Source organism: Tenrec ecaudatus, chromosome 3 (genome assembly GCF_050624435.1).
Source record: "Tenrec ecaudatus isolate mTenEca1 chromosome 3, mTenEca1.hap1, whole genome shotgun sequence".
Lineage (NCBI taxonomy): Eukaryota > Metazoa > Chordata > Mammalia > Afrosoricida > Tenrecidae > Tenrec > Tenrec ecaudatus.
This window is the reverse complement of record NC_134532.1, coordinates 67032373-67057283: the sequence shown is the minus strand read 5'-3', so window position 1 is coordinate 67057283 and position 24911 is coordinate 67032373. Positions and strand designations below refer to the sequence as shown.

The 24911-nt window shown below is 43.4% G+C and overlaps 1 protein-coding gene across 2 annotated transcripts in view; it reads right to left on the bottom strand.

The window, feature by feature from the left end:
• The window catches only part of NR3C2 (nuclear receptor subfamily 3 group C member 2), a 376709-nt gene that overhangs the window by 97098 nt on the left and 254700 nt on the right, over positions 1–24911 (bottom strand). For both annotated transcript variants that reach the window (XM_075543712.1, XM_075543713.1), the window contains exon 4: positions 23078–23194. In XM_075543712.1, the coding sequence (XP_075399827.1) occupies positions 23078–23194 (117 nt within the window). The remainder of the gene's footprint in view (positions 1–23077; positions 23195–24911) is intronic.

Below are 24911 nucleotides of genomic sequence, written 5' to 3'. Positions count from 1 at the left end.
TAGTCCAGGCTTTTAAAAGACTTTATTTATATGATTTTAAAGAGTGTAATTTTATACAATGGTAGGGAGCTCCTCAGAGGACAGTCGTGAAGAATATTACTTAATAAAATCAAGGACGATCATTGCGAAGCCTAAATAAAGGCCTCAAAATAAGAAGAGCAAAGGACTAGACAAAACAGAGCATCAGGCTGCTTCATCGACAGAATCCCAAGTCACTCAAAGTATATACCTCGAAATATCTACAAGTAGTCTTCATTTTTGACAAATGCCCCACACCGTTTTTGAAACATAGAATTGCCAACCTAAAGAGTGTGCATGAGATCAGAGAAAGAGGGATACACAGAGTTTGGGAATAGGAGATTCTTAAAAAGAGCGTGAGCATTAGGAAGGAGGGCAGAATGATTGGCAAGTGGAGGAATGTGACCCACACGAGCACTGTCGACAGTGTGGGCCGGGTCCTTTATGGCGGCAGGCTGGCACATCTATCTCCTGTGGAGCTGCTGGTGGGTTAGAACTGGCGACCTTTCAGGTGGCATCCCAGCACTTCCCCACTGCACTACCAGGACTCCTTTCCTCCTGAGCCTAAGGAAAAGATGTGGGAATCACCTGTCTTTTTCAAACGGTGGCCTAACTCATACAGTGATTTGCATTTGTGATCTTAAAATCAGGCAACGGCGGCCTGCATTCACTCATGGCAGGGAATGGCTGGAGCCAGAAGCCGACCGCCCCGTCGAGACAAGTGAAGGCTCCCTGCCCTCCATGTTTTAGATCTGTCGAAATTCCTTGGTGGCGGTAGAGAAAATTGGAACCCCATATCTCCCACTGCCCACCTGTTGGTTGGGCTGTGGTGTCTTCAGCGATGCTGGAAGGGACACTGCCAGTATGCCCCATAGCAGCAGCATCCCCCATTGTGAACAGAGTTCAAGGGAGCTTCCACTTGAAGACAGACTGGGGGAAGGCCTATTTGCCTCTAAAAGTTAGTCAGTGAACCCCCGATGACTCGCAATAGAATGTTGTTCAAGCAGTGCTGGCAAAGGAGCCCTTTGGGTGGGAGGCACTCAAAATGCCCCACGCTGCATCCAGGGACTTCATTTCCACCATCGGAGGATGGCGCGGTCTCAACTCGAAGGCAACTGCCAACAGATCCATTCACTGAAGACCTGCATTCAGTTTCCTAGAAATCCAAGTCCTCTAACCCGTGTCACTCCTTTCCACTGCAAGCAGAACTTAGAAGCCACACTGGGCGCTGGAGAAATACCCGCAGATGAATGTAATCGTCACACCACCTTTACAATTCTCGAGGTCTGGCTCCACCACACCCAAAGGGTGGATTTAGTGACAGACAAGTGCATATCCTGGGCTTTATTACCCCCATAAAAATGAGTAATAACTGATGGATTTCAACATCCACTCTCACATGAAAACTCAAGCTTGGCTTTATACAATGGAGTTCATTACTAACCATACCATTAAAAAGAGCATTTGTTCCTGGAGTGAAACAGAGCCTCCCCCAAACTTACTCTTCCTTGAGCTGTGTTGCTGGCACTTTTTACTACCGTCCACTTCCTGCTGACACCACTTGACGCACCTCACCCCTAGGTTTACAGTGGATTTCGCACCTCCCGAGTTCCACCTCTTTCCCTGTCCCGTGAGTGGGAGGCATGTGCCCGGCCCACTTAAGCGCACAATTAAACATGATGACAAAGTGAAGGGATCCCCAGGTATAGCATTACACTAGTCATGAGTGTGGTTGCACAGTGGTCACTTAGCTTGGCACATGGTTTTCTCATGGACTAAAGCTCCTTAGGGCCTTCTGGATAACAGTCTCTCTTGGAAACTGGCCGGCTTCTCTGTCTCCCCGCGGTGGGGCTAGAGTACTGTCCTTGGATGTATGGCCAAAGACAGTGTTGCTTACTTCTCTTCTGTCTAACTTGTCCCGCATGCCCCGAGACATGGGCTGGGTATTTCTGTCAGTCAGTTTGGGCCAGATTCTACTGGTTTAATTAATAACCTCTGGGATTTACCCCTCTCCCACCAAAATAACTGACTCTTCAGCCTAACCTCCTCAGCTTGGTTTTATTCTGTTTGGGGGTTTATTGCATTACCTCTTATCCTTGTCAGTCTGCCCCCCTACTTATTTTAGGGGCTGAATCCTCCAGCTCCTTTTCTTTAGGCCAGCTCACCCTAATATCCCTTGACCTTGAATATAAGGTTTCACTACACACTATCAGGTTACTGCTAAAATCCCCTATGTCAACAGAAGCAATAGCTATTCCACATCCCACTTACCCATGCTGGTGAGAAACCCGGAGTCAAAGAAGTACAGCCAAGAAACTCAAACACCACTTGAAATTCCACATCAAGAGATAAGAAGACAGGTAACATATTTTCTGCACATATTATCATTTAAGAAGTTGTCCGATGGAAGATACGACTTTCCTCCAGTTTTTTAATGCTTCCTCCCCCTTCCCACCCCCACTATCATGACCCCAATTCTACCTTACAAATCTGGCTAGACCAGAGCATGTACATGGGTACAGATAAGAGCCAGAAACACAGGGAGTCCCGGGGAGAGAAACCCCTCAGGACCAATATTGAGAGTAGCCATACCAGGAGGGTAAGGGGAAGGTAGGGGGAAACAGGGGGAACTGATCACAATGACCTACCTATAACCCCCTCCTAGAGGGCTGGACAACAGAAAAGTGGGTGAAGGGAGACATCGGTCAGTGGAAGACATGAAAAAATAATTTATAAATTATCAAGGATTCATGAGGGAGGGAGGGGAGGGGAGGAAGGGGAAAAATGAGAAGCTGATATCAAGGACTCAAGTAGAAAGAAAATGTTTTAAAAATGATGATGGCAAAAAGTGTACAAATGTGCTTGACACATGGATAGATGTATGGATTGTGATGAAGTGTAAAAGCCCCCAATAAAGTGATTAAAAGAAAGTTGCCAAATAATACTATATAAGTCAGTATTATGACAGAAATTAATCATCTGTTTTGTAGAACTATCTTTCTGTAGAAATATATATATTCAATATTATCCGTGTATCTATGTATGGGCTTGAATTTAAAACGAAGCCTTCTGTATCTTCAATAACTGTACAGGCAAACTTAGATTTTTCTGTGTGCTAAATTGAGCTTCACACAAAACTCATTGCCATTGAGCTGATTCCAACTCATGGTCACCCTGTAGGGCGGGCTAGAACTGCTCCTGTGTGTTTCCAAAATGAACTCTTTACTGCTTTAGAAAGCCTCATCTTTCCCCCGGGGAGTGGCTGGTGGGTTTGAACTGCTGATCTTTGGATCACAGCACACTCATAGCCACAGTGGTACCAGGAGTCTTAAATGCAGCTTAGTAATATTCTAATAGGGCTTCAGTGCACACTCTTTCAATTAATTATTCTCCTGTCCAACCAACACTTCTCGGTTAAGTACTGACTTATGCTAGTTGACCAGGAGCCCTGGTAGAAGAGCGGTGAGGCTCTCTGAGCTGCTCCCCAAGAGGCCGGCGGTTTGCGCCCACCGGTTGTTCCAGAGGAGAAGGCTGGGTGGTCTGCTTCTGTACAGAATGACAGTATGTCTTAGAATTGAGTTGATGGCAGTGTGTTTTGTGTTCGACAGCCTGGATGACGTAAAAACACATCGGGGATTCTGTCCTGAAAAAGTTCAAAGCCTATTTAGTAAGAAATATCTACACTTTAAATCATTACAATATGATCAGACTTTATCATCGAGGCTTTAGAAGTACAGAGGAGGTACTATTCAATTAGTCGACCTAAGAAAGTCAGAGAAAGTGTTACTAAATTATAGGACACACACAAATTTAAATGCTCTATAAAGACTCTTCTGTGAGAGGTGCACTTGATCCAAAGGTGATGAGTTTTTTCAGAGCACTCTGAAATGGGTAATGTTGGTCAGCAGCAGGAACAAGGGGTAGGCTGTTTAAGAACTGGGTAGACAAAGGCACCATCACAGTGGTTCCACGGCAAGGTAGGGATAAAAATGGAGGGAGCACGTTGCCGCTCTTAGTTGTCCACGAGTCAGTTCTGACTCATGGTGACCTTCGTGGGTGCAGAGAACTGTGCTCCACCCAGAAGGTCAGAAGCAGAGGAACACCCAGGAACCAGAGAGGTCCCCTATCTTATTGGACTAAGGATATACACGATGGAATCACAAAGTAATGCTGTCCCCCCAAGAAGTGGCTCTCCTAATCCTCGTCACCTTACCAGGCGATTGAAGCATTAAAAAAACCCTGCATTATGTGCACGCGGCCAACTCCATTCAAGGGATCCTTAGAAACAGGAGTGTCAGTCAAAGAAAGACACGGAACAAGGGAAGTAGGAGTGATGAGGCTGCTGGCTGTGCACGTAAACAGGGTTCATCAGCCAAGGGATGCAGGGAACCTCTAGAAGCAGGAAAAGGCAAGGAATTGGATTCTCTTCCATTGCTTCCACAAATCAACGCAGCCCTGTCGAAACCTTGGTTTTAGCCTAGTAAGGTCTGTTTCGGACTGTTGGCCTCTGGGGATATAAGATAATAGACTTGTCTTTATTTAAATCATTTCATTGCATATAATTAGCATAGCATACAATTTCATAGTTCAATCATAGTAAAGAGAGTTGTGTAATCATCACCACAATCAATTTCAGAACATTTCCTTCTTTCTTATACTTGCTATCTCCCTATTTCCCCCCAGCCTCCCCTGTCATGCCCCTAGGTGATTATGACTCGACTTACTATCGCTCTAGATTTATCCACCTTGGGTGTCTTTTAAGCTCCCAAGCTTGGGAGACTCTGTTAGCAGTGGCCATAGGAATCAGAGACACAGGAATGCAGGCGCCTTCCTCTTAGCCTTTCTGTATCTCTGGTGCCAATGAGCAACCACTGTCAGGGCTGAAAAGAGGGACCTGCCACTCTTACCAGGAAAGTTGATTGAGCCCTGACCCCTGCACATCTGTGGAGAAGTCGTGGGTGGCTCAGAAGGTACAGTAGGGCAGGATAACCAGTCCCACAGGGTAATTCCTAGGCGTGAGCCAGAACTTTTCTGGGGCCAGGATGGGGGTAAGTAGAGAAAAGGGGTGTGGCTATGTGTGCTTTGAAAACAAACTAACTTGTGGTCACTTTTTATGCTCAGTCATAGCATCTTATTTCATTTGCATTTCCAATAACCTTTTATGTGAAAGAATAATTCAAACACTTTGAGAAACATTGCACATGAAAGATCATTGGGGGAAGGTATAATAAGTAAGCCTTAGAATAAAGCCATATCCTTCTAAATGCCCCCTTTGTTTTGCATCTGTTTTAACCCCAGAGTATATTATCTCCTCTCTTGTGTAATATGTAAAAGCTAGGTGAGGATTTAACTTTACCCATAAAAGAATGGGAAAACCAACAAGAGTGCTACCAGTAATACTATGGAAAATCATTTAAGGCATGACCCAAACAATCGCTATGGAGTAAGGATGGAGGAGTGAGCCAAGAGGCTATTTCCTCTCAATAACAAAAGAATCAAAATTGAACTCCAAACTCACTGGCGTTGAGTCAATTCTGCTTCACTGCAAGCTTATAGGACAGAGTGGAACTACCTCAGAAGGTCCCCTAGGCTGTAAACCTTTATAGAATCCAACTAGCGCATCTTTGCAACACTCCATCCTCACCTCAGTGACAACCAGCATGAGAGAGGGAGCAACAGGAATTTGGACTAAGGGCCTTTTATATTTAATGCTATTTTGAAATAATAAAATAAAAATAATACTAAATCAAAAATAGAAATAAAACAAGCACAAACAAAAGTGCTGCAGAGTTGATATCACTCCGCGAACAGACCATGTCTGTGAGCACAACTGGCCCCCAGGATGACCAACGATGGCGATCTTTGGGCAGTAGATTGCCCCAGAACTCTCCTCTGAGCCACTTCCAGGGGAATTCCAAGGGCCAGCGTTTCCATTAGGAGGTGAGCACTTAGCTGCTTGAGTAGGGGATAAACTCAACAACAGAAAACATGGAGGAAGGGAGACAGCAGTCGGTGTAATGTTTGAAAATAATTTATAACTTATCAAGGAGTCACGGGGGGAGAGGAGCTGATAACAAGGTCTCAATAAAAAGTAAATGTCTAGAAAAGAATGATGGCAACATATGTACGCATATGCTTGATACAGTGGATGTACGGATTGTTGTAAGAGCTGTAAGAGTGTAAAAGTGATCTTTTAATAAATAAATTAAATGGCAATAATAAATTATTACTTCAAAATACTGCCTATGACATTGCTCAGCTCTAGTAAACTGGTGTAATATATATATTTTCAAAGTAAAGCCTTCATGCTCCATTGGGATTGGCTAAATGTGAGTCTCTAGGCCAGCGATTCTCAACCTTCCTAATACTGTGACCCTTTAATACAGTGCCTCATGTGGTGGTGAACCACCAACCATAAAATTGTTTTCGTTGCTGCTTCATCACTGTCATTTTGCTACAGCTATGCATCGGGCGGCCCTCCTCCAGGCCGAGGTGTTTAAAAGCACAGACTGCATGGATGACTCCGATGGGTGCTGAGAACTGAGAACAACTGTCCAAGAACTTCACCAAACTACAGTCCTGGGCTTCCCGTTAACTCCTTCCCAGCAGCTTTTGCATTTGCCTCAAAATTCGTATAGATTTAGCTTCCAGTGAATGAGTATCCTCTGTATCAGGATGTGTAAGGTGTTGCCACCAAAGTATTGTGAAGTCAATTCTGGCAGATGTCGTTAAATTAAAACGTAGTATCTTATCATTTGACTTCCCTTTAGGTCCACTTTTAAGCTGTTTCAGTTTTTAATCTTTTGTACTTTCTTCTACATTGAGGTTTTTGGTTTGGTATTGTCATTGGTTTTTTTGTGTGTGTGTCTATGTCTTGTTTGTGTTTTGTATGAATTTCTGTACATGAAATCTAAGCTAGAGAAAGATGAACTGGATTCATAATTAGGGGCACGGCAAGGGAGTTGGGGGAATAGGGAGTTCACAACAATGAAGATGAGGAGAAAATATTCGGAAACTGATTGTGGTGATGACTGCACAACTTTTCTTATGATGATGGAATGATTAAATTGGAGGATAGGTATGAATTATAAGGCAATAAAACTATATTAAAAAGTTCTAATGTGACTTAGCTTTATCTATACACAGAATGGAAAAATGTTTATATCCTACGGGATGTAAAAAGTGATCTAATCAGCATTATGTAAACAATTCTAAGCAATGGGTAATAAACTTCTTTCATTTACTCCTATTTTTCTGTTTACTTTTTCTGCTGTGCCACGTTTTATGCCTTCAAATGTAAATAGCAAACGGAGACGAGGCTGTATTCAAATTTATACTCACAAATTAGTCTCTTTTAGAATGAAGAATAGTTTGGTTTGAAGACTGTTAGAATAAGCAAACTTTGTGCTGGAAGAAATCTTTGCAAATGAAAAAAGAACCCTTTAATTCTCACAAATGCTTTTCTCAAGCATGGCTGGCATCTGCCGAGGGTCAGGTCTGAAGAGTTTCTAAGGGGAGACGAGGCACCTGCTACTCAGGTGGATGAAGAACTGAAGGGAGAGGACAGCGGGTCAGCTGTGTGAACGTGGCTGCCCCTCTTTACATCACGGAGCTTTCTAGAAAGAAAGAAAGACGTGGGGTGCATTCCCAGGAGGCAATCCAGAGATGCCATCGTTTTCCTTAGATGAGAAAAGGACAATACACTTTAAAAACCCTAAAAAGGACGGCAAATCCTCGTAGTAAAGGTAGGCGTGATGTTTCAGTAAGAATGTGGGCTGGCTATCGCCAGAAAGAGGTGCAGGCCTTGGCGGCGGTTGGGCTCGCGGTGACCCGCAGTGGAAGGCGCTGTAGATCCCCTGCAGGAGGACAGGGTGCAGAACTGCACTTTCCCAGACAGCACCCGGCCACGGCCCAGAAGATGCCACAGCCACCTGAGGGCACTGCGTGTACACAGGGAACAAGTGGGATGCTCCAACCAAAATACAAGGGGCGGCAGTGCACGAAGTCATCCGAGATGCCTCCACCTTGCTGTCCTCAGAGGTGAAGTTCAAGAAATCTAAAGCAAAGCGAAATAACTCTCGGAGCTGGGCCTAATGGTACTCTGCAACTACCCAGTGCTCCTCCATAGTCAACAGCAGCACTAAAAACAGACAGCATTTTGGGTAAAGTAGGGAGCCAGTTCAACAAAGGAAACTCCATGGGATGGACTGACATAAGCGCTGGAAGATTAGACTCCTGTCTGTCAATGAACATGAGGGTGTCCAGGACTCGGAACTGCTTCATCCTGAAAATGCGTACCCAGAGTCAGAGCTGACTCCACAGCAACTGACAACAACATAACACGTTTCTTCCTCCTGATAGACAGGCTTTTGAAAATAAGGCCGGTGACTTCATCTTGAGTGGGACATTTAGCATACCAGAGGAATTTGATAGGTATAGAATGAATGAACTGATTCATTAGCGAGACTCTTGAATTAATTATAATCCCCTCCTCTACCAATTAATCTTTATAATCATATGGCAATCGAACTGATAATGTTTACTTAAACTATTTCTCATTTCATTTATTTCGTATTACCTCATTATCTAACAATTCATATTTATGACAGCAAACACTGACTGCTTTGCCGGGCATGATGGCTAAGGTTATGTGTCCACTTGGCTGGGCCAGGATTCCCAGTGGGCTGGGATATGGCGGTTATGTAATGATGTAGTCATCCTCCATTTGAGTATAACATATGTTTTCACAAACAATCTGATTTTTGGACTCAACCATTTCAGTAAGTGAGGAGTTAGGTGCATTTCCCTCCCCAAACAAATACCATGCAAAACATTGAAGGGCGGACTTGGAACAATTCCATTTCACAAGGTTTTCTTTCTTTTTTGTGACCTGTATCAGAAACTAATCTTTACCCTGTTGTTGACAGATACTCTTTTCAAACTAATGAAGCAGCACACGCCGATGAAACCATTTCTATTAGCTCTACTAGGTCAGCTTTTAAATGCTCCCCTTTGTGAATCATTATTTTTTAATCGGTAAAAATCTTGATTCTTTCTCTATTCTCTTGATTAGGGAACTTTTACTAATTATTGTAATGTGTATATAATTTATAATTTAAGAAATAGTTATAGATGTTTTATTTGTATCTCTTAGAAAAGGATTAACCTGTATTTGCTACTTTAATAGATACTAATAATATTAAATTGCCTAAGCATATATACTACTGAAGGCTGGAGGTCTGTAAGAAATAAACGGCATGGTTTTAATACATTCTACAGGAGAGGTCAGGGGCCTTTGTGAGAACATTAAAAGCTTCCTCTTCTCATTTCACAATCACAGTGTCTTACTGTGAAGACGGGGAGAGGAAGATACTTATTCAGGAAGCCTACAAGAAGCAGATCATTAATCACCAGATTTTCAAATGGAAAAAGATTAAATTATATTCCTCAGTGGGCATATCTGTTAATTGAAGTAAATGAATTCAGTGGTTATAACTTTGAGAAATCAGAGTGTGAGAGAGATGACACAAGTGATTCCTCAGAGAACACAAGCAATTTATCAGGAATGAGAAATAGATCCTTTAAAATTAACCAAGTAAAAGGAAATAGAGGAAAGAACTTGGAGGCAAAGGCCATTTACAGAGATCTAAATACAGGCACATACATATGTAAATATATTTATATATGACGATGGGTAAATAGATCTACGTACATATATTTATAGGTTTAGTATTAAGGAAGCAGATGGACATTGGGTCTCTACTCAAGTACTCCCTTAACGCAAGAACATTTGGTTATAATAATCCAGCACTCTGAGATGCTCACCCTTCCGACACAATTGCTGAAGACAAAGTGGGTACATAAGCAAATGTGAAGAAGAAAGCTGATGGTGCCTGGCTATCAAAAGATATAGCATCTGGGGTCTTAAAGGCTTGAAGATAAACAAGCAGCCAACTAACTGAGATGCAACAAAACCCACATGGAAAAGCACACCAGCCTGTGTGATCATGAGGTGTCGATGGGATCAGGGATCAGGCATCAAAGATCCAGAGCAAAAAAATCATAATGTGAATGAGAGGGGGCAGTGCGGAGTGGAAGCCCAAAGCCAGTCTGTAAGCAATTGGAGATCCCCTTACAGAAGGGTCGTGGGGAGAAGACAAGCCACTCAGGGTGTAGTATAGCATCAATGAAACATACAGCTTTCCTCTGGTTCTTTAATGCTTCCTCCCTTCCGCTATTATGACCCTAATTTTACCTTACAAATCTGGCTAGACCGGAGCATGTACATGGGTACAGATAGGAGCTGGAAACACAGGGAATATAGGACAGATAAACTCCTTGGGACCAATATTGAGAGCAGCCATACCAGGAGGGGAAGGAAAAGGGGCAGGGGAGAAAGGCAGAACTGATTAAAATGACTTATCTATAAATCCCTCCCAGGGGAATGGACAAGAGGAAAAGGGGTAAAGGAAGACATTGGGCAGTGCAAGACATGAAAAAATAATTTATAAATTATCAAGGGTTTATGCGGGAGGGAGGGAAGGGGAAAATGAGCTGATTTCAAGTGCTCAAGTAGAAAGAAAATGCTTTGAAAACGATGATGGCAACATATGTACAAAAGTGCTTGACACAATGGATGTATGTATGGATTGTGATGAGTTGTATAAGCCCCAGTAAAATTATTAAAAATAATAATTGAGTGTGGTAAACTCCTGTGGTCACAGGAGTTCGTCCTGTCTCCATTATCTCATTATCCCTACTCCTTCAACCACAAAGCTTATCACAATGTTCTGTCTTGGGGTTATTACTAGCATGTAGCGGCACATAAACAGCTCAAGTATAGAGAGAAGTTTAGTAAGAGAACAGCTACCTTAAGCTGTTGAGGCTGTTTATGTATAACCAAACATCTTGTGGGATTTAGTTCCCTGATTTGGAAGTTGAGTGTTGGTTTCATGGGACATCCTAGCTAATTGGCCTAATAACATGCTTTGAGCCTCTGTTCTAGTTCCTAGTGCAATATACAATGTCTGGAGTCCTAAAAGCTTAGAAGTGGCCATATAGGGAACAACAAGTGATTTCCATATACCTGGAACAACAGAGGAAGAAGTGTGAAGACAGAGGAGGGAGAATAAGGACTCGGAGAGGGTATGGAAAGTGTGGCTAGTTGCTTCCAAGAAGAACTGCCTCCTTAGCCAAGAAACCAGAAGAACTAGATGGTTCCCAGTTACCATGACTGAGCATTTTAGAAGCATCTGGATCCAAAAGTAAAAATAAAAAACTAATTTTAAATCTCATGGACTCTGAGGACTAAGATGTGCCTAAATCAAGGGATGTTATTTTTACAGTGGCTTCCAAAATGGGTCCAAACATAAGAACAGGTGTGAAGATGGCGTAAGTTTAGGCAGTGTTTCACATGGCATCTAAACACCACCCCACCACCACCCACACCAGCAAAGACTGCCAAAGGAAGGTGGGGTGGGGTGGGGAGAGGACATAGGTTTATAACTGAGGAAGGATGGCACTTTGAATTTGATGGCTGCCTTCTTCGGCTCAAGGAGCCCTGGTTATATGTTTAGTTGCTAACCTTAAAGTTGATGGTTTGAATCCATTAGCTGCTTACTGGGGGAAAGATAGACACTGTTTTGGAAATCCCACAGGGGACTCCCTAGTAGACTTACAGGATTTCTGTGAGACAAGAGCAGACTCAGTAGTAACAGGTTTAAAACTTTTTCTTCTTTCTGTCCAAAAATATCCCCAGCCATAATGTGAAACACCAATATACTGTAAATGGGATTTTGATGGAAACAAAAAATAAAAGTGTACATTATAATTTAGCATTACTCAAAATTTAAAAGAAAAAAAACATTGTCTTGGATCCTATGAAATACAGTATTATGTTCAAAATTTCATCTGCTTTTAGACAGGGTCTATTGCAGCCCGCTTCCTGGTCTGAGGCCCCGGGAATGACTTAAGCACGCTTGCGGGCTTGTACATACTCAGCTTGACTTTCCGTCAGGCTGCCTACCTGTCCAGGAGATGATGGCTCACTTCAGGTTGAACTTTCTCACACTTAATCTCAGGCTAACTAATATAAGGGAGATTAGTAAAGTTTAAAGTCAAGTCAGTTTTGCTCATTTTGAGCACAGTGTGACAAAAGTGACTGTACATTTTAAAATGGAAAATGTCCCTTTTGTGGTCCCAAAAGGGGGGAAGGAAGAAGGGGGGTTCTAATTGCTTTGGTCCAATCTCAAGCTTTCTTCCATGATATTTGGTAGGGTAAAATATCAATTGCTTAACAACTATTATTTTATTATCATGATTAATATGAGTGAACTTCGATATGAAATTTCCAAAAAAAATTCCTGCTTTGCAGAAATGTGTTTTCCCCTGTACCTTATGGCTCAACAGCCCTACAGAAACTCGTATTGTCCATCAGCAAGGAAGACTGGAACATTATTAAAGACAAAGCAGAACTAAACTAAAGCCTAGGGAGTGGGATCTTTATAAAACTTGCCACAGGTGGGCTTTCTAAACTACTACATACTACTGCACATCCTGCCTCAGGAGACCCTTAAAGATAAAAATTTGTTTTTATTATTAGATTTTGGATATCAAACCTACCTCCTCACTGGTGTGCATTCTGTAATTTCTCTCATTGGACCTACATCGTGCACAAGTTCTCAGCTGACTGCTGACCGCTGACCGCGACACCTGGGGGAAGACAGCTGTCGGCAGGGAAAGCTGGTTTTCCTCAAGGAAGAAGAGCTCCCTCAGGGACTGCTTCGTCAGGCACAATTCCGCCAGGCTTTGGGCTTTGGGTTTTCTTTGTACACACTTCCCCCTTCCAGTTTAGAATGCAGCACAAGAGACGGCTTCCTCACACAGATCCCCAAGATCGGTTCTCCCTTTCTACACCCCTTCCTCCCGGTGTCGCCACTCCCACCACTTGTGTTGAGGGGTTCATCCGTCCTAGATTCCCTGTGTTCCCAGATCCCTACTGCACCGCTGTGCATCCTCTGGTGTAACCAGGTCCACAAGGTAGAATTGGGTCATGATAATTGGGAGGGGAGGAAGCGTTAACTTCCTCTCTGGGAGATGGGCAATGGGAAGGTGGGTGAGGGGAGACTCTGGGCAGTGTAAGATAAGATAAAATAATTATAAACTATTAAGGGGGAAGGGGGAAAAGGGGAGGGAGGGAAGAAAAACGAGCTGATTTCAGGAACCCAAGTGGAAGGTGAATTTTGAGAATGACAAGGGCAACGAATGTATACATCAATTGATGTATGGATGGATTGCGATAAGAGTTGTATGAGCCTCAATTAAAAGATTTATTAAATTAAAAAAAGGTGGCTTCCTGATGGCATCTCCACATCTTTTTTTGACGGTTCTCCTCGATGCTCACCATCCTGTCTTCCCGTGTTACCTGCTTGTCTACCCCCTACTGCCCCTCTCCAGGAGCACGCTCATTAGTTTGGCCTTTCCCTTCCTTTTAGTGCACGACTGCAAATTTTCTTAACATTTTACTGTAAAACATTCATATTATTAATAGGAAAAGAGGGAGATGAAAAAAACTGATCTTTGATCTTTCATCTTACCTCATTGATACACAAAGAGCCATTGCTGGTACTCAACATTTCCTGCTAGTCTTTTGGTTTATTCTACTCTTCCTGTGTAAAGTTATAAGAAATAAAGTCAAACCCAAACCCAAACCATTGCCATCGAGTTAACTCCAGCTCATGGTGCCCTAAGAGGCCAGGCAGATCTGTTCCCGGGCTGCCTCTGTTATGGCAGTGGAGGGCTGTGTCTTTCCCACAGAGCCTCAGTGGGTTCAAATCATGCACCGGTTACCAGCACAGCACTGAAACCATTGAGCCACAGGGGATTCCAGTCATAGTAGCCTAAATAATTGTGCATACTATCTTTTACTCTTGTCAGGAAGCATTTTTATGCAAATTTCTTAATTTTTCTTGATGATGGATAATGTGTCATGTGGATGTATTCGCTTTTTAAATTATAAGTAAATTACTTTATTGGGGGTTCTTACAGCTCTTATAACATTCCATACATCAATTGTATCAAGCACTTTTGTACATATGTTGCCATCATCATTTTCAAATATTTTCTTCCTGTTTAAGCCGTTGGTATCAGCTCCTCTCCCCCCCTCCATCACCCTCCCACCCTCATGGACCCCTGATTATAAATTATTATTTTCATACCTTATACTGTCTGCTGTCTCCCTTCGTATGGACATATTCTAATTTAAATAATTTGCTTGCTTTTAATAAACAGTGTAAATATTTTTTTTCTTTTGGTTACTGGGAGAGGCTTGGTGGGGCTGTAGGGTTAAGCATTGACCTGCTAACTGCAAGGTTGTTGGTTCAAAACCCACCAGGCACTCCGCAGAAGAAAGATGAGGCTGTCTGTTATTATAAAGATTTATAGCCTCTAAAACACTCTTTAGGATCACTATGAGTCTGAACCAGCCCGATGGCAGTGGTGGCAGTGAGTTTTTTAAATTGTTCATAATATTGTGATGAACATCTTTACTGTTCGGTGCCATCAAATTGGTTCAGTTCTGATTCACAGTGACGCTGTACAACAGCAGAATGAAAGGCCTGGTCTGCACATCCTCACACTTGCTCTTATGTCCGAGCCCATGGATGCAGCCACAGAGTCAAAGCCCATCTTGTGGAGGGCCGTCTTCTTTCCCTTGCCCTTCCCCTTTACCAGGTCATTGCCCAGGGACTGGTCTCCTGATAGAACATCCAAGGTACCACTCGCTCACCATCCCTGACTCTAAGGAGCATTCTGTCTACACCTCAAGTTTGCTTATGCCCCCATCATAAACTACTTTTCAGAATAAGAAGTAGTCAATGAGTAAACACATTTAGGTCTGCAGGTGGCAAGAGTGATTTTGTGTGTGATGCTTTCTTGAAGGCTGGGCGGAGCTAATCCGCCAGTGATTCCTCCAGGGCAGGCCTGGCAGACTGGTCTGCTTCTGAAAGGTCCCACACAGCCTTGAAAAACGTCAGGGTACCACGCTACTTCACCCACTCAGGGCTTCACGAGTCAGAATCAGCTCCTGAATAACTCATAAGAGTAACAAATAGATGCCTGCCAAAATGCTGTCCCTTGTCAGCAGAAGCATACAGGAGTGTGTTTTGTTGAACAATTCACAACACTGGCCTCATTTCACTTTCTTTCCTCCTAGCTCTCTCTGGGCTGTACCTCCCTTCCACCCCCCCCCCCCCACCAAAGCAACCACGGTGTTGGCTGCAGTGAATGTGCAGTGTTGCGGGGCCTCCTTTCCCTTCATATGGCATGAGTATTAGTGAGTGGTTCCTGGGACTGGAGGAAACTGCAGATTTGCCTGAGAAGTAAATTGCAACCAGAATTAGCAATGTCCTGTAACTTGGGAAGTGAGGTTTTGTTAAATTCTGAAGTGAACGTCCTTCACAACTCTAATGAAAAATGAACGGGGGGTGCGGGGGGAGATAGGGGGGGTCTGGTGTGAAAGAAAAGAAGTAAGTCTTGAGTTAGGATCTCTTTGTTGCGTTTGATACGCTCTTGGCCTCCATGCTCCTCGCCTGTAAATGGGAGGAATGGAATACGAAACTTCTAAGACTCCCTCTCTGGCCGCAGTGCGATGAAGCTAGAAACAGGGAGTGAAGCGTAAAGGATTCCTTCTTGGTCTGAAAGCTGGCTGACCTTGGCTCTATGCTTTATACATTTTTGGAGAAGCCCTAGAAAAAAGGTCACCCTCTTCCGAACAAGAGTATGGGGGCGGTGGGAGGTTCTGGAGAAGGTTATGAAACCACAAGACCCAAACCACCACTGCCATCAGGTCAATTTAAACCCACAATTTAAACCCCGTGTAGCATTTCTGAGGCTGAGAATCTGTACCTGAGCAGAGGACACTATCTTTCTCCCTTGGAGTGGCTGGTGCTTTGAACTGTCAGCCTTGCAGTTAGCACCCACTGCCTAGCCCCCAGCATCCCTAGGATTCGCTGAGAAGGCTATACCACGCAGTGAAGGCCTGCGTGCGTGCATAGAACCTGGGATTTGTAGATGCTCTATAAGGGGCTTCCACAAGAGTGGCAGGCCAAGCCTGGGGTCAGAAAGGCTGCTGTTTTCCTTTAAATTCCTCTGTTGACACTCCTGTATCTTCTGCTGAATTTTCCTTAGCTGGCAGCAAAGGAAACTCAGCAGGATTTTAAACAAAAGGACTCATACTTGTGGCAGGAGGGAGGGAGCGGGTCTACAGAAAAGTTGAGAAACACATTTGATAGCTCTAATTTCAGAGAAATAGAAACCTGCTTCTATCCACTCCTCCCCACCCCCCTTCCATTTTCCCAGGGGGAGTCTGGAGGGCACCTTAGCTTGTGTGTTAACCAGCCCCTGCTGTTATTCAGACTCATCGTGATCTGGGGGCCAGGGCTGACCTTCAACTCCACACGGCCTAAGGCTGATTCCTCTCAGAGGCAGAGGTCAGATTTGCTTCCACCTTCAACCTCCTTCACCACTTCTGCCAGAAACCATCCCGCCTTCGGCACTCTACTGCTCTGCTGGGTCCACTAACTCATTGTAATGACCACAAACTCCCAGGCAATATGCACAATCAGGAGGGATGTTACAGGAGCTCTGGCGGTGGTGTGGGCTATGAATAGGGCTGCTAACCACAGGGTCAGGAGTTCAAAACCATCAGCCATTCCCCAGGCGAAAGATGTGGTTTTCTGTTCTTCGCAAGATTTACAGCTGCTTACGCCTATGGGCACAGTGCTACTCTGCCCGCAGGGTTGCTGTGCTGGAATTGCCTTGAGGGCAGTATTTGGTTTGGTGTTGGGGAGGTTAACAGGTGACAATTCAGGATCAGCAGGAGTAAGGACCTAATTATTATGTCTGCAGGACTTCTTCTCAGCTGTACCATCAGGCACATCTCTCCATGGTCCTCAGTCCCTCAACTTGGACTGAATCAGCTCCTTTAGCACCGCTGATCCCCAAAGACACCTGGCTTTCTTCTTTCTATGGGGCAAGAAGGCTGCTGCTTTGTCTCAGGGTCTCTGTGTTGCTGCCACTGCTGGCTCTCTGAATGGAAATCTTGGATTTAAAGATTGATCCTCAATTATTTTGGATTCCTGATGTCTTTAAAAGGGAATGTCTCATTTAGTTTCCAGAGCCATAATCACTGACAGAAAAGGCCTTCCAAAGATGAAACCAATAAGTAAAACTTAAAAGCACCGCTTTTCCAGGAAAATAGAGGAGAGACTGGGCCATGTACTAAAAGGATTAGTTTAACTCACATTTTTAAAAAAATCTTTTTATTGGGGGCTCGTACAACTCTTATCACCATCCATCCATGCATCTATTATAACTCACATTTTAAAATAAAAAATGCTTCACATTAAAAAATTAAACTTCATACATCAGTTTTACTTAGATTGAAACTAAGAGTGAAGTTTCAAAAGAAAGATCGCAAAATGCTTTACCATGTCTGGGTAGTTAACCAAAATTAATGATTTTATTAATGAACCTGAAAGGGATGAAAGAGTAGCTGGAACCTAAAGGAAAGTGACTTTTATCAATCTTAATTTCCACTCTGCTCAGTTTTGACTCGTTTCTTTCAGTAACCTCAACATTTAAAAAAAGTTTCTCACTTGTAAACTCTTTACCAGAAACCACAAAAGCATTCCTGAATATGCAGAAACCAGCAGCACAGTGTGAATTTGGTACTAAGCAGTGCCAAACCTGGCTGAAAGACAGTTGGAGATGCCAGCACAAAACCTGCAGCCCCCCTGCCTGTAAGACCCGGCTCCTGTTAGGTGCTGCCTAATGGATTCAGCACAGAGCCACCTTCAGCAGGGCCCAGTCCCTCACCGCTTACCATCCATCTTCTTGGGACCCTGCCTTTGTCACCGACCTTCTACTTGAACAAGCATGATGCCCGTCTCTAGGGACTAGTCCACGTTCTGCGAGATAAAATCTCACCATTCTAATATCTAAGGAGCATTCTGGTGAATTCCTTCAAGGCCAGTTTGTGTGTTCTTCTGAGTCTCTGATATTAACTATTGTTCTGCAGCACCGGAACTCAGTTCTTCTCCAGCCTGCCTTACTCGCTGTCCGGCGTCCACAATCCATGAACAGATAGAAAATAACCATGGCTCGGATCAGGCACGCTTTAATTCGCAAGGTGGCAGCCTGGTGTCTGGGCGCCGTAAAGAAGTCTGTACAGCAAATGTCCCCATAAAATAAGCTACTGGACCTCTTGGCTGCTGCTTTCACGAGGGTTGATCATGGACCCAAGTAAAAGGAAACCCTGGAAAACGTTAATCTTTCCTCCGTTTACCACAATGTTATGCATGAAAGCAGTTGAGGACTTTTGCTTTTTTTCTATCTCGAACCGTGGTGGTATAGTGGTTACACATTGGGCTGCTGACTACGAGGTCAGCAGTTCAAAGCCACCAGCTGCTCTCTGACAAGAAAGACATGGCTTTCTACACGTATAAAAGTTACTGTTTTGGAAACTCACAAGGGCAGTTCTGTCCTGTCCTAAAGGGCCGCCATAGATTGGAATGGACTCGATGGTTTGGATGACATTGAGCTGTGATCTGCACGATGTGTCGGTTATTCTTACTTTCAGCGAGGTTGTGTTGTCTGCCTGTCTCAGGTTAACCACCCCCCTCCAATCCTGACGCTCATTCAGCTAGTATCTGCTCAGTGCATAGACTGAAAAGATGTGGAAGATAACCCCAATGCACATGTGCTTGGATTTTATACCATAAAATATGCCTTTGTTCCGTTTGAATGACTGCCTTTTAGTCTCTGTACAGGTTGTACATGAGCACCATGTCTTTGCAATATTATCCACAATTTGTTATGATCTGCAGTCAAATACCTTTCCATCATAAACAAGACGCAAGTAAACATATTTTGGGCATTCCCTGCTTTCAGCCTAGGTCCATCTAAAGTGAGCACTGACAGACCTCATGCCATGTTTTCTTCTCAGTAGGACTTGCATTTCCGCAGCTCCCTGTTGCTGTTCTGCCAGCACTGTGTTTAAATTATCTTCAGCAAAATTTTCCTTGTGTTCGACATTAATAATATGATTTGGTGATTCCCATGTTCTGTTGGGTCACCTTTCTTTGGAATGAGCACACATATGTATCCCTTGCCGTCAGTGGTCAATGCGCTGCCTTTCACATTTGTTGACATCAATCCCTGAGCACTTTCCATTTTGCATAAGTTCATTGAAACATCTCAACTGATATTCTGTTTCTGCAACCGACCTTTTGACCAATGCCGTCGGTGCCCCCTGGACTTCTTCCTTCAGTCTAATTGATTCGTAGCCACATGGCACCTTCCATGTCATCCAAGTCAAGCAGAGCAGCATCAGACTGTGGAGTGACTGGGTGTAGCTCTGGTACCAGGAATGCAAATTCTAGTTCTGGGTCTTGCACTCCCTAGCTTTGTGGCCCTGGAGCAGTTCTCACCTCGGCTTCACAATGGTCATACTGATTTTTGTCTCCTGTTGTGGGTGTGACACTTTAATATGAACACACACACACACACACCAGGTTCAGCAGAGTGCTTAAGACATAGCAGTTCCTCTAAGACAACTGCTACACGTTCACGGACTCAACCAGCAGACCTCTAACAATGTCGGGCACTGTGTCAAGCAGTGACCTAAACAGACAGATGCTCTTTCCTGATGAAATGTAGATTCTAGAAGAAGAGCATAGCACTTAAGTAGTAGCTGATATAATTTAGGATTCTTGCTAAACCTGTGGTTCCCAGTTGGGGGGAAGGGGCAGTTCTGCCTCCCAATGGCCAGTGGTAATGGGTTTTTCAAGGATTCAGAGGGAAGCTCTGTATAAAATGAGTTCACATGAACGGAGGAGGAACAATTCTGAAAACAAGGGTGAGGAAGGGTGCCCAATGTGAAGTCTGCAATCGAGGTCATCAGACTGTGCATTTGAGCATGGCTGACTGGGCCCATTTTATCAATCTTAATGTATAGTGTCAACTACAAAGTGGAATTTTAGAAATGAGATCATGTATGAAAGCTCATTTGATGACCTCTGCCACCCCACTGCTGTCAACTTGCAGAGTGAGGGATGGTGCCTGCTTGTACATGTACTCACCCACCCCTCCCCACAGCCTCTGAGCAGGTATGCTGCTCAGGAGTTGAAGATATAGTGGGCACCTACCTAGGTGGTAACCTACTTAAATTCCAAAGTTAGTGCCAGGCTGGGGATTCCTACCCAGGTACCCACCCTGCACAGCCTGCCCTCCTAACCAATACGGGTCTCTCACTGTGAGTTGTTGCTCAAGCCACTTAAGACACTCTCTCATCGACACATGTCTCCTGCTGGACTTGGCTCAAACTCTCCTTCATTTCCAAGAGTTCCTCTGCTCTGCAGGCTGCTGGTTCGACTCCCTCATCTTGACTGGGAGCCACTTGATTCACACACCAAGCCAAAAGAGAACGAAGTCTCATTTACCCTTCAAAATACTTTATTTTAACATACGTGTGTCTTAAATATCATGTACTAAGGGACAGTGAATTTTTTCTCTTCTTGTCTATAAACTGCCAGACCTTTCTATCCAGACCGCCAGCATTGTTGGTTTCATGAAAAACCTCACAGCATATAAAACATACTACTTAGCATCCCTTTATTGTTATTATTTAAAAATACCCAGGAGAGCAGTCTGTATTTGTGGCTACTTTCAGTTACCGAGTCAGTTCTGACCCATGACTCCTCCTGTTGACCAAAGCCAACCTGTGCTCACAGAGTGGTCAATGGCGGACTTTCCAGACGTCATCACTGCGTCTTCCTTCCACACCACCCCTTCGCGAACTCAGACCTCCAACTTGTGGGATAGTAATCCAACTTGGTGACCATTTGCCCTACCCAGGGAACCCACAAACACATACTGTTGTGCGGTGCCATTGGTTCTGATTACTAGTGGCCCTCAGTGCAGAACTGAACCTGCCTCGTCCTGCACCAGCCTCACCCTTGTTTCTGTGCTGGAGCCCCTGATCGCACCCCTGGTCCATTCCTCTCGAAGCTCTACCAAGCACAGTGTCTTCCTCCAGGGCTGGCCCTTCTTGATAACATGTCCAAAGCAGAGTTGCTAAGGCTCACCTTCCTTGCTCCTAAGGATATGATTATGGCTGTACTTCTTTCTTTCAAGGCAGATTCAACCATTCGGAATTCTGGCTGGCCAAGTTACAATCAGTATTCTTCAGCTACACCGTAATTCAAAGGCATCATTTTTGCTTGTCTTCCTATTCACTGTCCAGCTTTACAAGCACATGAAGTGATTAAAAAACCATGACTCCTTAGATCCATGTTACTATCTGACCAATATTCGGTAACTTAAACAATCTTATATATAGATTAATATTTCATGTACTTCTGATATTGAACAATTCTACAATGACTAGCTTATGTCTATAGTTCTCACATTGCAAGCATATGCTCAGAATAAATTCCTTGAGGTGGAATTGTTGAAGCAAAGGGTATTTGCCTTTTAATATTGTGTTGAAATAGCTAAATTGCTCTCCATAGTTATACTAATTTGTACTTCCAGTTTAAATGCACGAGATAACCACTGAATATGACTTTGTTTTTACATTCTCATCAAACAATGTGTCTCAAAATTTTATCTTTGCCAATCTGTAAAAGCTTATTATAATATAAAGTTTCCTTTCTATAATTAAGTTAAAAATCTGTGTTTCAAAAATCAACGGTGTCCCTTCCTCCTGTGTGCGGTTTGTCCACCTCCTTTGTCCCATTTTCGTTGGTTCCTTTTTCTCGTAGATTAGTAGGAGCTCATTGTCTTTGCGAGAAATAAGCCCTTTGTTTGCAAACATTTCTCCACCATTTTTTCATTTATCACTTGCTTTTTCTGTAATTTGATTTTCAATTATTGTTGATTTTCTCAAGAAAAGATATTTTTTAAGCTTTTGATTTATTTCATACTTAGGCTGTTTTCCCTTGGAGAGTAAAAAAACAACCCATGTTTCCTTTCCGTCTTTCTGTGGTTACTTTTCAAAGTTCAAATCTTGTAAATATCTGATTTTGTTTTTGTGTTTTTGTTTTGTGTGTAGTAAGAGCCTTGCTTCAACATGTTTATTTTCCAGATGGTTCCCCCGCTATCACAGTATTACCTACTGAATAATTAGGTTAGGAAGGTTTTCCTCCAGTAATCTGAGTTGCCATCTTTATCATATTCAAATTTAAAATATTATTTAGATCTATTGTTGACTTTCTAGAGTGTTCCAATGACCTGCTTGCAATCAGTACCCCAACATCACAGACTAATTTCACTATTGTAGCTGCTTAACAAAACAATGTGGGTTTGGATGGGGCTAGTTCCCAACACTGCTTGTCTTCTCCAGAATTTTCATGACTGGTATTATTATTATTATTTTTAAGACACTTAGACTCAATTGGCATTTTTATTATAATTGTATAGTTTTAAGCTAATTTAGGAAGAACTAAGACCTTTTGGAAACTGGATCTTCCCATCCTTGGATGTTGTATACTTTGTATTTGGTTCAAGTCTTCCTCCCGCTTCCATGCCCCTCCTTTTTATGGTGAGGTCTGTAACATTGTAAAGGTTTGTTTCTTTCTATTTACATTCCCATTTATTCTTGGTGCATTAACTCTTAAGAGTTAAGAATGCACTTCTATCTGGATAATGTTACCATATATATGGATATTATTTATAAAAGACATGACAATAAAGAAACTATTGGTTACAGTTTTACATTAAAAAGTCATTCGTTTTGTTTTGGCTTGGCTAAGGGCCCAGTTCTTGACACTAGTAAATTCAGGTTTGAAAACTACAGTAGCCCAGAGCCACAGAACACATCTTTTTAAAAACTCCAGCTAAGAAATGCTTTTCTCCTCAAATCTTTCAGCATGAAAAAAAAAGAACTTATTAGATGTTTAGAAATCTTAGCATCACTTTGAATTTTGGGAATACATGGATCTTGGTAGCAATGGATTATACTCGCCATGATTTATGTTAAACTAAAAACATCAAAATTTACCTCCTAAATTCATTCCAGCTTGGAGACATTTCTGAAGTCTGCAGGCAGGGCAGTTCTTCCGCCGAATTTTGTCAATGATGCAATCATTTCTTCCAGCACATAAATAGTTGTGTTGCCCTGATTAAAATAATAAAGGAAATCATTAAAAACAGCCCATTTTATACTAATATACAGTACTAATAGTTATAACCAGGACATAAAACTTTCTCTTTCTGGTCTTGAAATCTCAAAATAATCATAATAGAAAGGAAACATTCGCGGGTAAATTAGACAACGTGACGATCAGCTAAATAAGCATATGGCTGAGACTTTAGGTTACAGAGGAGAAAACAAACATCAGATTTTTTTCTAAAGACGTTCCTATGTGAGTCATGCCACACCCTCCCAGTTAGAAAGGTCTGATAACTGTACGGGCTTTCAGGTGACGGTACAAACTTCATCCAGACATTACAGCCCCATCAATCTAAACCAAGGCCCTGCTGGAGTTGCATAAGAGACCAGATGCCTGCCCACCAATCACATATGTGACTTCATTGGAAGACTTTAAAATTGTACAACTGGAAAGGCCTAACTATATCTCACTCTGAAGACCAAATCTGACCTGAAAGACTTTAGATCTGCTCAAAGCGTATGCTTTTAGTGAGTAGAAGCTACTGGAACCCTGGTGGTGTAGTGGTTACGCATTGTGCGGTGATCCTCATGGTCTGTACTTTGAAACCACAGGAGAAAGACTGGAATTTCTACTCCTGTGAACAGTTACAGTCTCAGAAACCCACGGGGTGAGGGGACGGGGACAGGGGGTTGTCACTCTGAGTCAGCATTGACTCATGGCAGTGAGTTCAGTTTGGGTTTAGCAATACCATTCACTCATCTACTCAAAACTGTCTACTGAACAACCACTAGGGACTAGGTGTACAGCAACGAACACAATCGGACAGAGGAAACGAAGACAGCAAGGGCCGTCTAGTTTTGTGAGGGGGCAATTGGCAGTTAAGAGTGGATAGGGAAGGCCCAGCAGAATGGAGATTTAAAACGAAAGGTCAGAGGGGAGCAACGGAGCTGACTGGTTATCTGGGTGAGAAAACATACCACAAAGAGGCAGAGGGAAAAGCGAGAGGTGAGGGCAGCCTGGGGAATGCCGAGCTGTTTGCCGACCAGCAGAAACAGCAAGGTGGACAAGCAGAGCAGAGGAGTGCAGACGGTGAGTGAGACGAAGACAAAGAGCTCACGCGAGGCTGCTCATGTAGAGAGGGCGTGCTAGGTCTTAGGCAAGGTTTTTGTTTTTGCTTTTACTCTGAGTGAGATGGGACACTGCTAGACAAATGGGCTTTGCGCAGAGGAGTGACATGATCCGATTGACACTCCAGAGGGTCACACAAGCCTCAGCAGGTGCAAGACCGACTCAGGGAGCCCAGAGGTAGGAGGCTAGTAGTGTAATCTAGTGGCGAGAGGATGGCGGGTTAGAACAATGTGGAAGCAGGGAGGGCCTGGAGCTAATTAGACACGAGCTGCATTCTGGATTTGCTGACAGACTAGCTGGGGACATGAGAGCAAAAGGCTCCTGGGGATGTACAACTTGAAAAATAGAACTGGCAACTATTACCATGGGGAGAGCATGTGGTTCGCGGGGGTCTGCGGGGCACAATAACTGCCGCGCCCGTGCCCCTACAGCTCAGTCCTGGGTGTGTTAAGTTCGAGATATCTCATAGGTATGAAAGTGGAGGGATCAAGTCTGTTAAACACACAGGTCTGGAGATGTAATCAGAATATGGTCATTTTTTTATGCCAGACAATGGATACCATTGGTGCTATTGAGTCTACAACACTCACACTG